The 14,970-nt window shown below is 44.0% G+C and overlaps 1 protein-coding gene across 1 annotated transcript in view; it reads right to left on the reverse strand.

Moving 5' to 3' along the window:
• LOC135898540 (solute carrier family 2, facilitated glucose transporter member 1-like) overlaps positions 1-13,132 on the reverse strand; it is a 56,063-nt gene extending 42,931 nt beyond the window's left edge. The window contains exon 1 of the mRNA XM_065427549.1: positions 12,980-13,132. Coding sequence (XP_065283621.1) covers positions 12,980-13,000 — 21 coding nt within the window. The 5' untranslated portion in view covers positions 13,001-13,132. The remainder of the gene's footprint in view (positions 1-12,979) is intronic.
• Positions 13,133-14,970: the final 1,838 nt, after the last annotated feature.

Genomic DNA, 14,970 nt, shown 5'->3' on the forward strand with positions numbered 1-14,970 from the left:
TAAGAACCGTCGTGTGCTGCTGAGTGACACCCGTGTTGAAACCTGAAGTTTTATGTAAGGATTAGAAATGGGCCACAAAACAATCCGCGACTTCTCGGACTTCTATACTCCTCTAGAGTCGAGCAGGCGAAAGAACCCTCCACGTTTACGCTTGCGGAGGTACTTCCAAAATTCAACCGGCCGGTCGGAGGCGCTCTTTTCCAAGAACCAATATGCGAGTCGTGATCTCGCTTATAGAGGCGTTCACATAGAGTCGGAAGAAAGCGGAATTCTCCTCTCCACTCATTAGACGCATGACTGCTGGATTTATGGTGGGCGCGATGTTTAGGCGTTTGAGAAATTTACATATTCTGACGCAAATCAGTGGGGATATTTGGAGCGTTTAAGCCTGCACTGAGGAACGTTATTGCGCATACTGGCCAAAAGAAGCTCCGTAAACAGACCCATTTGGTCATCAACAGTGGTTTTGTCTGTAACCAGTGAGCAGTAGGTTATGGACAAGAAATCATATAAACCAACGCAATCAACACGCGTGAAAGCAAAGCGATAAGGTTTATTTATGCCGTTGGAGGAGCTCTGCCTCAGGGCTGACAAGGAGGCAGCTATCTTTAGTGAGTTATGAAATGAAACTTATCTGGACGCACAAGGGATATTTCAGAACGGGGTACATCTAAAACTTCAGAATTTGAGATGCAAAGGACTAATACGTTGCCACAGGAATTGGCGATCAAGTTATGCTGCTGGAAGGAGCAGAAGGACAGAAAGTCCAACAAGAGGCTACATTTCTTCTCTGTGTAATGATCGTAATGATAATATCTAAGAGTATTACAATCAATTCCAGGTGTGTTAAAATCACCAAGAAGGATTACTTTGTGCATGCTATGGGAAGACCTTTCAATAGAAGAGATGACCTCATCAAACAAAGCAAAAGAAGTATTCGGCTGTGCATAGAAACATCCGAGTAACAATTTTTCACAGCGCGCTAGGCCGACTTCTGGCCAAATCGACTCCTGTACACATTCTATGTTGTTGCGCCGAACATATCTCAGTGAGTTGTCAATAGCAACCAGTACGCCACCCCCTTTTGTTGAGATGCACTGAAGTCCCGGTCACTTCGGAACACGTTGTAGTGCGGTGGAAAGAAGTACGAAGAGATTTTTTTTGCTACAGAGCCAAGTTTCGGAAATAGCAAAAATAGGAAGAGAAGACCAAATGACATTGCAGAAAAATTTACGTGTTTTGTAATGATGATGATGATGAAAAAACAGAATGTAAAGAGTCAGAAGAAAACGAAACAGCCGAATTCCTGAAAGTAAAGGAAAACTTTGGAATGCGGTTCTGGCGCAAGGAGAACTAAGAGGAAAAAAGCAGAAACAGAAAGAACGCCAGTTGTTTCTGGCGTTGTTTCTGTCCCTTCTTCTTTCCTCTTAGTTGTCATTGCACCAGAACCGCATTTCAAGCATGAATAAACTAGCCAAGCATCTCATTCTGCTGCAAGACATTGGACTTCTTAATGTAGAAGTGGGCAGACGGTGGGCCAGAGAAGGTCTAAATAGGGTAAATCACGCTAAGATTCATCCACAGGTAACAGAACAACAGCTGGCGAAGCCAGTTGTGGATATCGAGGTAAATTATCCAAGCATTTCCTGTAAGAAGATACCGATTCGCTTTCAGAGCACGCCAGTGAAAAGAGCGAATGTCTCGTTTCCAGGTCAGTTTTCCCCTCAAAGAGCGGCGCGTGCTTCGAGGCAGCATTCGTTCCTTCAAAACACCGTGGTGGTTTGTTTTTGCTCTCGCCAAGGGGCGGCACAGCAGCCTTCACGAGTGCGCGTATCGTATCTTTTGCGAAGCGCGCCTACGGGGCGGTGTCGATTAGCGGTCGTCTACGGACGCCGCCTTCCTGTTTGACTTCCGCGAAGCTTTCCTCTCACCCCAGCCTCCTTCTCTGGTGAAATTTCTTCCAGGATATAACCTTTTCTTTTTTTTCTGCTTGACTCGCTTTTCTGTCAATTCGTTTGAATCTCTCTCGTTACACAGAACAACGCACTTCTGTTTGCTAGCAGTTCCTATGTGCAGTTTTCGCACAGTTAGTGAAGATCAGATGGAACGTTTAATATCGCTCTGCTAGCTGCGCGGCACGTTTCATTGTCTGCGGAGTGGGTGGTAACACTGAACATTGATCGACATCAATATCACACATGGTATAAGGAGTAGCCGGCACCGTCGGTGGTTACCGACGTTTCCTCATATATGCATGTCAATAAAATGAGTACGAGTGAGCGCATCTGTGCTCTGCGTAGTCAAACAATACATCACGACATGAAGCCTGTACATATGATGTAGACCCATCAGCATTTTTAAAACACCCATGTCTCATTGGAACAGTGTGTCATATAGTTAACTGTTTGGTTAAATATTTTTTTAAATGTGTTCTGCTACCACATTCTTGCACCATTGGGTCTATGCCCATTCTAGGTAAATCCTCCATATTGGGTAAGTTTCACGGTGACACAATGGGTAGAGAAGTCTTAAATGTATTTGAATATGTGTCGCGTATTTTTGGTTCATACCCGTCTCATTACCATTACTTCCTGCGCATCGCTTCTGCCCGCGTGACAGTCTGTCCGCGGAAAGTCTTCAAGCAAGGCTCCAATGCATGCCTTCCATCGCTAACGCCGAGGACTGATTTATCTGTAACATATTACAAAGAAGCTGTTTATTGTGAGGCTCCCGTGCATTTGTGTTCTGCGTCAACAAAAACTATCTTCATCAACAATGGCTCATCCCTCTAGTAAATCAGAGGATATATATATATATATATATATATATATATATATATATATATATATATATATATATATATATATATATATATATATATATATATATATATATATATATATATATATATATATATATATATATATATACAGTCATCCGTGCAAATGTATAGAAATAAATGCGTGCGCGTACCTTCCGTCACGGTAACCACCGATCAGGACAATAAATCTGTTCGTACCTTTGTTCGAGTTCAATGCCACCTCTGTGCCCTGTGCTAAACAGCTTCGCTGGTCATCCACCTTCATAGAGTGGAAGGGCTCATGATTTTCCTGTAAAAGCTCCCGCAGTGTTCAAGCTTTCAGGTGCTCGGTAATACGAGAAGTCACCATCATCACATGCACCCACCAGGATAAGGGCACGATATACTTTTTCGACGTCCTCTCGCCCCGCAGCAGCATGAGCAGGAATGACCAAGCCGATGAAGCCACCAGATCGCCCACATGCAAGAGGTCGATGCCTTCGGATTCCGCTTTCGTGAACCGGCACTCGATGCTCCGTGAATGTAGTACATTGCCCATGTGGGACACGATCTATTTCACCATGCGTCGTTTACGTTCGTTGTCCCCGAATCTCCAGCTACGTCAACCACCTAGGTTACCACGACACGACCGCACCTTGCTGCATAGTTTTTTGGCTCAGCGTCGCAGTTACGAACTTCTATGCCTTTCGATTACAATGGCCGACCGTCCAACGTGCGACACATACAGCTGTGACGAGACACTCACACAGGTTATCCTTGCCTGCCCGCTCTATAATTCTGAGAGGCAATTCGACACAAATGCTGTGCACGGTGTTGGATACATTGGGTTATCGTCCATTATCCGAACAAAATGCCTAGGCCAGAGTTTCCGAAGGAATTCCGCTGAGAAGCCTATATTTGCATTACTCATGTTCCTGAGGTCTACGTGCCTTCCCCTTGCGCTCATGCTTTGTATTCCCGTGCTCCCTTCACCACGTACAGGCTAATCATCAACCATAACTACCTGTGGTTAACCTCCCACCCTTTGTTTACAGCTCTCTGACACCCCCCTCCCCCATGAAATTTGCTTTTTTATTCGCTAATTTTTGCATCTTCAACCTCACTCCCCCCCCCTCCCTCCGCGCCACCAGCTTTCCGCTCTCTTCCCATGGCAAATTGAAACAACTGCTTCTTGTCGCCTCTTCTTTTCTGTTTTAAATTGTCTGCTGCTAAGATCGTGAAGAGTGGTTTGCTGTTATTGTTAGTGTATACGTCGACTCCAGGGGACACCGTAGATAATTGACCTCCATTGAGAGAACATGAGCCGCTGCTATATCAAAGACCTACAGAAGCAATTAGCAACAGTTCATTCAGCTGTACGAGCAATCCACTTACAGCTAGTGCAACCTTGTAGTCGGCGACAACTTAAGAAAACAGAGTAAAATACACCTCTGACAATTAAAAATTATATTCATAAGTGCACCGACCACTCACCATCGCTCCTTTCTTTGACGCCACGGTGGAAGCAAACTTATTTCGATAATAGGCATCTCTCGCGAATTAGGTTTTGGTGCGCGGAGGCGTAGAAGGTAGGTGCAGTGCAGTTTTGTGGGCGAAGAGTTTACTGAACATTTACGTTTTCACCGAGTATGGTCATGTTTATTTCTTATTGACAGCGTCACTCACGAACACGTTACGTGAAAACTCGCACCCACTTTTCATTTTCAAAATCGCTTACTTCTTTTGCTCGAAAAATAAGATTGTTGCGCTCAGTGATGGTGCCACTAAAATTGTCAAGGTCACGCAGTGTTTTCTCGCTCAAGTCATCTTTCATTCTCCTTGTGATTTTTTATATGTGAAATCCTCTATACAGAAACTTTCATGCCCGTTCGAAGGTAGCATTTATCGCAATATCTACGACTCTCACGATAAGTCGGTTTCGTTCGATAGCAATAAAAATAGGGAACAGTTGTATTGATATTCAGGATATCGTAAGCAATTTAGAGTTTATTTTTATTTTTTTAAACGGCTCTTCTATTGCAATTTTCCGAGGTGTTCATGCGATCTCCCTAAGCACTTTATTGTTTTTAGTGTCGTAATAACAAATATGAAAACGTTAACAGAAGCATACCATGGTATATTGCTTGTGAGCGCTGATTGGCGATGGTGTGAAATTATCACATAACCTTCGTTGGAGCGCTCATGTGTCGTGACATTGTGTGTGCGAGCCCTATCAAAGTGCGTTGAGGTAAAAGCAGATAGCTGTGCACTTGTGCTGACACAACGTCGCCTTCTCGCCAGTGGAGATAAAACCGTAGTAGCGAGCCAGGTCTTCAATGTGTCGCTCCAAGTCTTTATCTTTTCCATTGCCGGTCCGTGAGTGAGTGAGTGAGTGAGTGAGTGAGTGAGTGAGTGAGTGAGTGAGTGAGTGAGTGAGTGAGTGAGTGAGTGAGTGAGTGAGTGAGTGAGTGAGTGAGTGAGTGAGTGAGTGAGTGAGTGAGTGAGTGAGTGAGTGAGTGAGTGAGTGAGTGAGTGAGTGAGTGAGTGAGCGAGCGAGCGAGCGAGCGAGCGAGCGATGTGATGTGATGTGATGTGATGTGATGTGATGTGATGTGATGTGATGTGATGTGATGTGATGTGATGTGATGTGATGTGATGTGATGTGATGTGATGTGATGTGATGTGATGTGATGTGATGTGATGTGATGTGATGATATAACGCTAAAGAAAACTTAGTTCTATGGTTGAGTGGTTCTGTGGTTCAATTGTGATCAAGGAATTCTGACTCGAAGATTAGAGAACGTGATGAGCACATAGGTACGTTTTTATATCGACAACTAGATAACGCTTACCGCAACAGTCTGATACCTCAGTCTTGTCTAATGATTACTAATCTTACGCGATTTGCACTAAACAATAACTTTATTCTTCCCGTGGTACGCACAAATTATGGTAAGCAGAGTGTCCACTTTTCGTCCGTTTCCTTCTGGAACACACTACATCGTACTATCAAGTCATATAAATCATTTCAATTTAAACGACAACTAAAAGACCACATTTTATCATCTGCAACCACTCAGATAAATATTTTTCGCCTCCAAATGTACATTTGGTTACGCAACACAAATTAAAGCTCATTTGGTTAGGTCTCATTATCCATTTACTTTCATAATGGTGTTATAGTTCTGTAATTAGTCGCATGTAATAATAATTATTTTACTTTTTTACTAGCATGTCTGCAGCTGATTTGTTTAGTACTGCCAAACCTAAAACAATGCTAAGTTTTTTTTTATATTTTACACTATTTGTTGCAACTGTTGTTTATATTTTTACTTATACACTGTACAGGAGGTCCCATTACAATCTTTGACCTCGGGATCTACTCCTCTATATTATTGCCTTGTACTATATCTTGTATATTAATAATAAAACCTCATTCAATAATAAAACCTCATTCATGGAAGCGCACCACCATTACATGTATGCATGCGGGCGCCAGGAATGCTTATTTCATCCAAGTTTCAAGTCAGTGAGTACGATTTCTGGTCAGCACAGTGTATCTCACCGAGAAAATAAGATTTATTCATTTGTTTATTTATTTATTTATTTATTTATTTATTTATTTATTTATTTATTTATTTATTTATTTATTTATTTATTTATTTATTTATTTATTTATTTATTTATACGTTCTCATCTAAGAACACTGGGTGCTAACAAAATAAACACATGAGACGAACGCGAAACTTGTCCTGTTTTTCTGGCCCAGGATGCCCGTCGTTTTGCGCCGAATTCTTCAAGGTGAACGTGCATCCAACAAGGCCTACAAGAAGTTCTGCTGAAGTATTTGTCGGCTTTGTGTCGTCTGGTCCCATGTCAAAGTTTGAAGTTATTGCCTTAGATGAGAGTGCCATGTTGCGTTTACTTTTGGTCGCACCCATGCACAGGGTGCCAGCCTTCAACCATGAGAGGCATTCTTTTACTCAATGCGGGCCCGCGGGGGCCAGGACGAGGACACAGTGGCAACATGCTCGTGTCGAGCAGCACTTCGCGAGGGAAACCCCTCTGATAGCCCCGAGCATTTGCAGAAAAAACGTGTTCCAGAATAAGTGTGCGCGACACAGGTTGTGGTTCACGTTAGAAATCATCTGTGGCTCGCACACTGAATGCCGGCAACGACTTAGGCTATGCACCTCGCGACGCAAATGTTACGGGAACAGCTTAAAAGGCAACACCGGAGATTTTTCGACGTACACTGATCTTAATAAAATTTTGAATATACGTTATCTTTTTGCATTCTGATGACCTGTGCTAAACAATATAGCTGCAAGTCACTTAGTTCTCCTGAAAATGAATTTTAAAGATTTGTTTTGTTCCCGACTAATCACTTTTTATTGACCACCCTGTGTTCATGACGTCAGAAACTACGCCACCACTGTCACTGAAATCGTCGCTGGAATCGCCGCTGTCTAGTTCGGAAAATCTGTAAAAGCGCCCCGTGTCACCAGGAGACATCATCAGCCCCTCTTGTTTGGCGTTAGCGGCACGTGTACTGCGTGTTTAGTAAGCGTTCTGCGTGTTTCCATTATGGCAGTGTAGGATCTGACGTCATCGACTCATTATGACGTCACACGGTGCTATCTGTGTCAGTATCTTCTTCATTGGTTATTTAATGTTATTGATGAATTTTTCATCAAATTGAACCACCCTACTATAGTGACGGGACTGCCAATGCCATTTGAAAATGACATTATGCTAATGTGGTTAAAAAAAAACGCCGGAGTTGCCCTTTAAGCATAAGCAAAGTACAAGAGTCGTTTCCCAACGCAAGTGGCCACGCAATTCACACACTATGTTATAGAGACGCTACAGACAGAGCATACTGCGCCCATGAGTAGCTTTTTCAGCGAAACTGGCCTCGCAGTGAATCCCTAATAGACGGTGAACGGCCTGCAAGGTGTTGCGAAACGCGGTCATTGCACGCTTCGTTGTACCCAAATGCGACTGGTCTTGTGAGGAACTTTCTTCCCAGTTTATTTATCTGGAAGGTCAGGAAGGGTCAACCATGTTCTCTAGAGAGTCGCGTGTGCTCCAACTCTGGAGCAAGCGTTCTGCTCATAGAGCTTGTTCTTGCTACGCTCTGCACTGTGTAAGCACGTCGTAGACTGCATTATTGAGCGTCTACGATTTACGTCTTCTTTTGCCCGTGCCATAGCCAATTTAATATTTCATTGGACGTTACGCGTAATTTTTTTTAAGTTGTTTTTCTCCGTTTTATGAGACCCCGCCATTTCTCCCACATAGGGCTGTCAATCAAGTTTTTTTCATCCATCCATCCATCCACCCATAAGTGCTACAGCTTCATTTCTTTCTGAGCAGTGCGGCTTGCTTTGCTGATGTGCACACGCTTTATATGAAGCAGCACTGAGAGCACTTATATGGTTTGGTGCGCTGGTAGAGTTCTTTTATAAAACCAGTTCTGCCTAAATGATAGCTGCGTCACGTGATTTCATCTATTTTTACAAACCTCAGTTGAATATTCTTATTCTTAGGAAATATAGCTTAAGTAGTGATGAAAGCGCACAACATCGATTAAAGTTGACTGAAAAATACAGCAGCAAGAATTTAATCGTAAACTATCCGCGTACGGTAAGCCTACACCCAGATGGGACAGTAACCAGCGAATAAAGCTAAGAAGTTCTCTTGCCACATATTTGTCTAGAAAGGGGCAACGTCTTACTCTGTGAAGTTTTGAATTCAAGGCCTCGTTACTGTGACGTATACCGAGCTCCCTTACATTTTTTCCTCTCCACACAGGCCAAGTCGCTGCCCCCCTGTTTAAGAGTAAATTTATTCTCTCTCTATTCTCTCGCCGTCGCAGCGAAATAACTTTCCGCGATCATGCGTAACCAAACGTTGGTTCAGTGGAATTCATCCGACATCACAAGTGTTCGCCTGCATAACCTGGACCCTAATTTACAGCTCTGTATTGCGTCCGACCTTCCACGAAGTGACTGCACTCTTCTAGTCCGTCTATGGCTTGCAGTAGCATTTTCAAATGCACATCTCTTTCTGATCGGAATAACTTTGTGACTTCTGCGGGTGCAGCGAAGCGATCGCGCACCTTCTTTGCGATTGTGCTCGTTTGAACCCGCAGAGCGAAGCCCTCTCAGCCACGCTATAGACCAACTGGACAAGCGCCCACTCACGGAAAACAATGGTCTTGGAAAATTGCCTACACGAACATCAGCGCGTGCCGCTATGAAGGAACTGATGCATTATTTAAAAGACACCGGACTGTGTGACAAGTTATGACAAGTTGTGACTGTGCACTGTGTAATGTAGAGTGTTATAGTGGGACGTTGACGCTGTGTGAAACTACGCAACGCCTTCGCACAGTATGTGACAGCGCCCGCAGGAACAGTTTTGTATAGTCTGTGTGGGGTATATTCGCGTTCGCCAATAAAAAAGATTTCTTTAGACCGCAGGTCTCACTGTAGCACCTTTAATGCGCAGGGTTACAAATTTTAATCAAAACAACCTTGTTAAAGATATCCTGCCTTAAGCTTATTTAAGGTGCTACAGTGCTTATTAAAGGTACTTTTTTTTTCTTCTGTGGAAGACATCGTAATTCTGTAGCATCAGCTAGGTTACTTGAATAAACGAACGCTATCGACATGACAAATTGCACAGTGTCGTTATCTATTCCGAAACTTTGCTAAACTAGTTATCAGAGGGAAAATCAGACATCCACCCGTTCGTAACAATTGCTGCAAACGTAATAATTTTACGTGTCGTAATAATTCATTTTTGGGCACATGTCTCAATTACAGCACTGAAGTCGAGTAATATCCATTTAGTGGAAGTTTTGTGCTTAACACCAGTTTCGAGAAGAACACCCTCAAAATCTGCATCGAAATGCATTGATTCACTTCAGAACACTCGATTTCCCGCATCTTATGTAACGAAACACCGAAATGAAGCATTCTAAATGTATCAGATGTCGTCATATCTATTTTAAACAAAACTTAACAAGCCACAAGAGGAAGTATGTGGTTGAATAAACAACAATTTTTGTCCATGAGGACAGTTTGTCATTGTTCAATCGATATCGGCAATAACGTGCTGGCTATTAGGATTGGCCGGCGACCGACTCTGCGAACCACTCCAGCGAACGAATTCCTTTGTACACAAGGCATGTGTTCCTAGAGAAGAAACCATCTACAGTATGACCCCAAGAAATGGCTTTACAACAGATTGTAAACTAATTTTAAATTGACACCAACTGCATTTGTATACAGCATTGTGATTCATTGACCTGCTTCTAAAGACGACTATCCACGCCACTGCAAATGTCGTTGGCCACAAGCTAACGATATACGAGTGTTAATTGAAACAGCCTTTACACATTTTTTTTTATTTCACGTGTACTAAGCTCGAAAGTAGATGTAACTAATAAATGCCTGATGTACCAGTTTCGTATGCCATGAGGTCTTAACACACTCGCGATCAGGCATGTCTATACCGAATTCACCTAAACGTCTTAAACACTAAATATTTCCTATTTAAAATCAAACGGATAAGGACGCCATTGTGCCCTGCGGACAAATTGCGGGAAGATGTAGCCCACTTAAGCGGCGCTTGCAGGCCATTTGCACTACAAAGAAGGGCCTTAATGTTCGCGCTGACCATCCAACAAACACATCCATCCCTATAGCTCAGACACGCCCTTTGCCCATTGACTAGCGCACCTTTGCAACTCGCGCAACGAAGGCGCTAGTCTAGAGACACTAGTCTCTACGAGGCACATTGGTCGAGGGTCGAGTATTGTGTTTTCTTGAGTGCTGTGTTTTGTGTATGTTGTGTATTTCTGTTGTTAAATGTGCACATCATTCCATTCTTCATCATACACATTTGGAGTAGGATGTAATATACAAGCGCTCATAATTACAAGGAATAGAAGCAAGTTGAAGTTGCACCGTGTGACTATTCAGTGCGATATCTAGCACTTGTTAAGGATGCGTGTGTCTTCGTAAAAATGTTCGAGTGCGTTCAATGCTTTTCACTGTGCTATTTTCCATAGCCACGGCCCAGCAATTTTGCAAGTTTTAAAGGTCGATGAGGATCAATAGAGTGTAGCTCTTGTTCTAGCTGCGGTCTTTGCGTCGCGTATATGGGGCATTCGAGGAGTAGATGGCGAACATCCTCATCGTCGTGGCCACAGGAGCAATCCTGGGAAGGAGTCCGTTTGATGCGATATAGGAAATCTTTGGTGTATGCTGTCCCAAGGTGTAGTCCATGAACGAGTGTCCCTGTACTTTTCGAAAGTTCTACATCCAGCTGGCATTTGAGTTGAGGGTCCACTTCGTAAAGAAATGATTCCTTATTATTTTTGTTGAACCAGATTGACATACAGAAGTCCTTCTTTGGTACTCTCAATATCCGTTGCGTGTCCATTGGTGATAAAGGGATGAATTGAATTTCTGCACATTTATGGGCCAATTTTGCCAATGAGTCTGCTAATTCGTTGCCTGCTATGCCAGCATGTCCCGGAATCCACTGTAATATCACTTTATGTTTTGCTTTAGTAGCCTGACTTAGAGTGTTCAGTACTGCGTATATTTTTCGTGCGTGTGGTTGGCTGTCATAAATATTTACAAGACATGCTAAAGCCGATAAAGAGTCCGCACAAATTATCCACTTTCTTGGTGTCTCATACGTTTTAATAAAGTAAGTGGCTTGGAAACCATAATCACCCTTCATTTAGTTCTGATTATATTTGGTCAGTTCCAGCGCAACTGTGTCGTCTATGTAAAATTACCTAAATATCACACGAAATGATACCTCTGCATGCATTCACTCAGATGCATTATTTCTCCCAATTTGCAGTACATTTTTTTAGGCAGAGCTTCTTGAGCAAGTTGGTGTAATATTGAAAACATTTGAGCGCCCTGAATTCATGTTTTGCAGTACTTCTGCCGTATTCTTTTTCTAGCATTTATTGTTTACAAGATGTTATTTTTTTACTGTTTGGATTAAACATCAGGGATTTGTGTCTTGTAATATTCATTCTTGTATAAATAGTTGCACACTGCGATTGGTTATAACCGTGATTCACTTTTTTTCGGTTCTCTGATATATCTGGAATTCTTCAGTAACCACCTAGCTGCTCTTCAACGCTGTTATAAGAGGCAAGTTCACGCTGCAGGAGAGCGTTCGCAAAAGAAGATGAGAATTAGAGGACTTGTGCTCAAGGGCGCAACAAAATAAACTCTAGACGTAAATCGGATAGATTACCGTACTCGATCGCGACCTATGTGAAGAAGGCGTTTTCTGCGAAGCGATGGAGGCTTAGCAAATGTAGGCAGGGGTTGGTCAACGCGCAGTAGGGCTACGCAGAATTGGCGTTTAAGGTCGGCTTCCATAAGCCTTGAAGCATTTTTTTGTGTGTCTGTGTTCGCACGTTAATCCGCAAGTGAGATGGAACCTTCCATTAATGTGCTTGAGCTAATCCGTACCTGACGTTTTCTACTGCACTACGATTCCGTTTCGTGCAAGCAACTGAAAGGACAAACTCTTTCGTCTGTTACTTGGAAGTACTAAGTCCTTCCTGGCGCAGATAGTTAGATAAAGCCGCAAGCCAACTACTTACACCTCAAAATGGGGTCAACTTGTCCCAATACCACAGGATAACGACACAAGTACAGCAAATGTACTGCCGCTGGCGCACTCGGAGAGTGTCGCGTCCTGGTATTAAAATATTTCCAAAACGCCTTCAACTCTACAGCTTGCAAGTTTAGACACGAATTGAGCATACCATTGAATAAGTGGACAGCGCGGAGCACCGTACGACCACTTGCATATCCAAATCTCTTGTGCTGCAAGTCACTGCTCAGGAGTGCCCAAATGGAAGCTCTTAATGACCACGGCTGTCGCAAAGCGCTGCTAGCATTCCAGTGCAAAGTCACTACGTTTGACACGACAAAAAAAAAGAAAGAAAGAAAACGACCGGCACGAACGAAGTGTTGAGAACAGAATGCACTGCCGATCGCCCCCTTTTCCAACTGCTGATCCATAACCAATAGCCAATACTTCGCGCGTCCCATCTGGCCTCGGTGAATCCATCACCGAAGCCCTGCGCACGTCCTCGCAGCCCGCGTTGCCGGCCGAAGTGCTCACCTGCTGCTGCTGATAGGGCATCGCCTGCTGCGGATAGCCGCTTCCCGCCCGGCGGCTGTCTTGCGCGGCGGCGTCTGACGGCGGCGGGGGAGGCCGACGCTGGTCCCCAGGCGCCCGCGCCGTCGTCGTTGGAGAGGCCGCCGATAGCGCCGACCGCGGCCGAACCGAAGGAATCGCGTCTCCCCGCCACACGACGAGGCACACCTCCTCCGGAGGAGCGGGCTCGGCCGTGATGACGCTATATCCCGAGTCGTGCGAACGTATTTGCCTGCCGCCTTGTAGTACGGTTGACAACCTGCTGAAGCGCCGCTAAAGTCTTGCGATGAATGCAGTCTCAGCAAACTGGAGATTTCGGGACACGAGCGCGGACCTGCTCACGTGTCGCGCTCCCCTAACTGCACATGCCTGCTGGAGATCAGGGCCAGTTTCCTGAACGCTGGGACGAGTTCTTGTCTGTTTTGTGTTACGGACAGCCAGATGAAAGTCAGCACGATCACGAATGACCCCGCGGAGATTTAAAATAACTGAAAAAAAATTTCTGCAGAAAAGCCAGCAAGGTCTTCTGTCTGGTTCACTTGCGCGCTGACCGACGGTGATCGCTCGTGCACGCTTTTTGTACAAACATTGAAAGGCACACTTTGACCAGCGTGAGAAGTAATGTCCGAATATTAATGGCGTTACTGCAGGTTTGGAGGCAGACAACGAATCGATCGTCGAGCATCAACAAGCCCATCTCGAGAATTTAGTGCGATAGGTTCACTTCTCAAACGATGAATGGGCTAGTTTAAGGAGCATATCCAATGTGGCTCGCGCAACAAAATTATCTTGCGCTTTCTGTAGACGCTCAAGCGGTCACTTTGTTCAGAGGCACTCAGCTACGACGTCGGCCACGGTGTGTGCATCCTTTCAGGCGTAAAATTGTGTATGCACAGCCTCCCGAAAAACACAAATGGCCTCCTAAATACTTACGCAACGGCTGACGTTACATGTCCTATCAGCGAAAAGCGCGAACACATTTTCTCCGCGATACATTTGGCGTTCATACGGAAGCCATAGGTGTTGAAAGCAATACGAGTTTGTCGAAGAAAGTCATAGAAACAAGTTCAAACAGGCAGTTTCTTTTTATTTTTATTTTTTATTACGGGGGGGGGGGAGCGTTTAGGTAAAACAGCAGCTGTAGAACAGAGAGCTAAGTTACTCAGCATAGCCCAACCTGTTGAAAGCATTTTGTGATCTGGCAAATTAATATTACGGTGCACCTACTTTGCCAGCAGGAAATCCAGAAAAAGACGAATGTAGTGTAGCACCGCCGTGTATTTCTTGGTTGTAGCCCAACTTATGTAAATCACCTGAATAATGTGAGAACTGCTAAAGTCTCTACCCAGTCTGTATTAAATACGCTTACCAACCAACCAACCAAATGAGAAGCGGAGCGGAACTTTGAGCATTACCATGGGTGAAAATTCGTTTGGTTGTGTGACTGGGGTTGCTAGATCTTTTAAAGGGAGACATTACAATGGAGCGATTGACTTGGGGCTGAGGCCCGTGCTTGAGGCTCTGCGGGCGATTGGCTTTGGAGGTTTGATAGGCAATAACTTAATAAATTGTCGATCTTGGCAAACTGCAATGGCGAATCCATGATAGCTATCAGCGCAGCATAAGCACATGGAGGTAAAGAGAACATATTGGTAGGTACAGCGCGAGGAAGATTAGACGGACATGAGCAAACGCCCACAGTGTGGACTTTCAACAAATTTTACTCGAGAAACAGCACGAATTTGCATATTATATGCGGCTATTCACTCCAGCATCTCAAAATTCTAGCACCGCACCACGCAAACATCTGTCAGACAGCAAGTGTACACCTATGCGCGCCGATATAAGATCACTAGCATCAAAACTTCTCAGGTGGCGTGCCATATTTGCCGTTAATGTCTATTGCAGTTATAAATCAAACGCAAGACAAACTTCCCACCTTAGAACGCACGTTT

Source organism: Dermacentor albipictus, chromosome 2, assembly GCF_038994185.2.
Source record: "Dermacentor albipictus isolate Rhodes 1998 colony chromosome 2, USDA_Dalb.pri_finalv2, whole genome shotgun sequence".
Lineage (NCBI taxonomy): Eukaryota > Metazoa > Arthropoda > Arachnida > Ixodida > Ixodidae > Dermacentor > Dermacentor albipictus.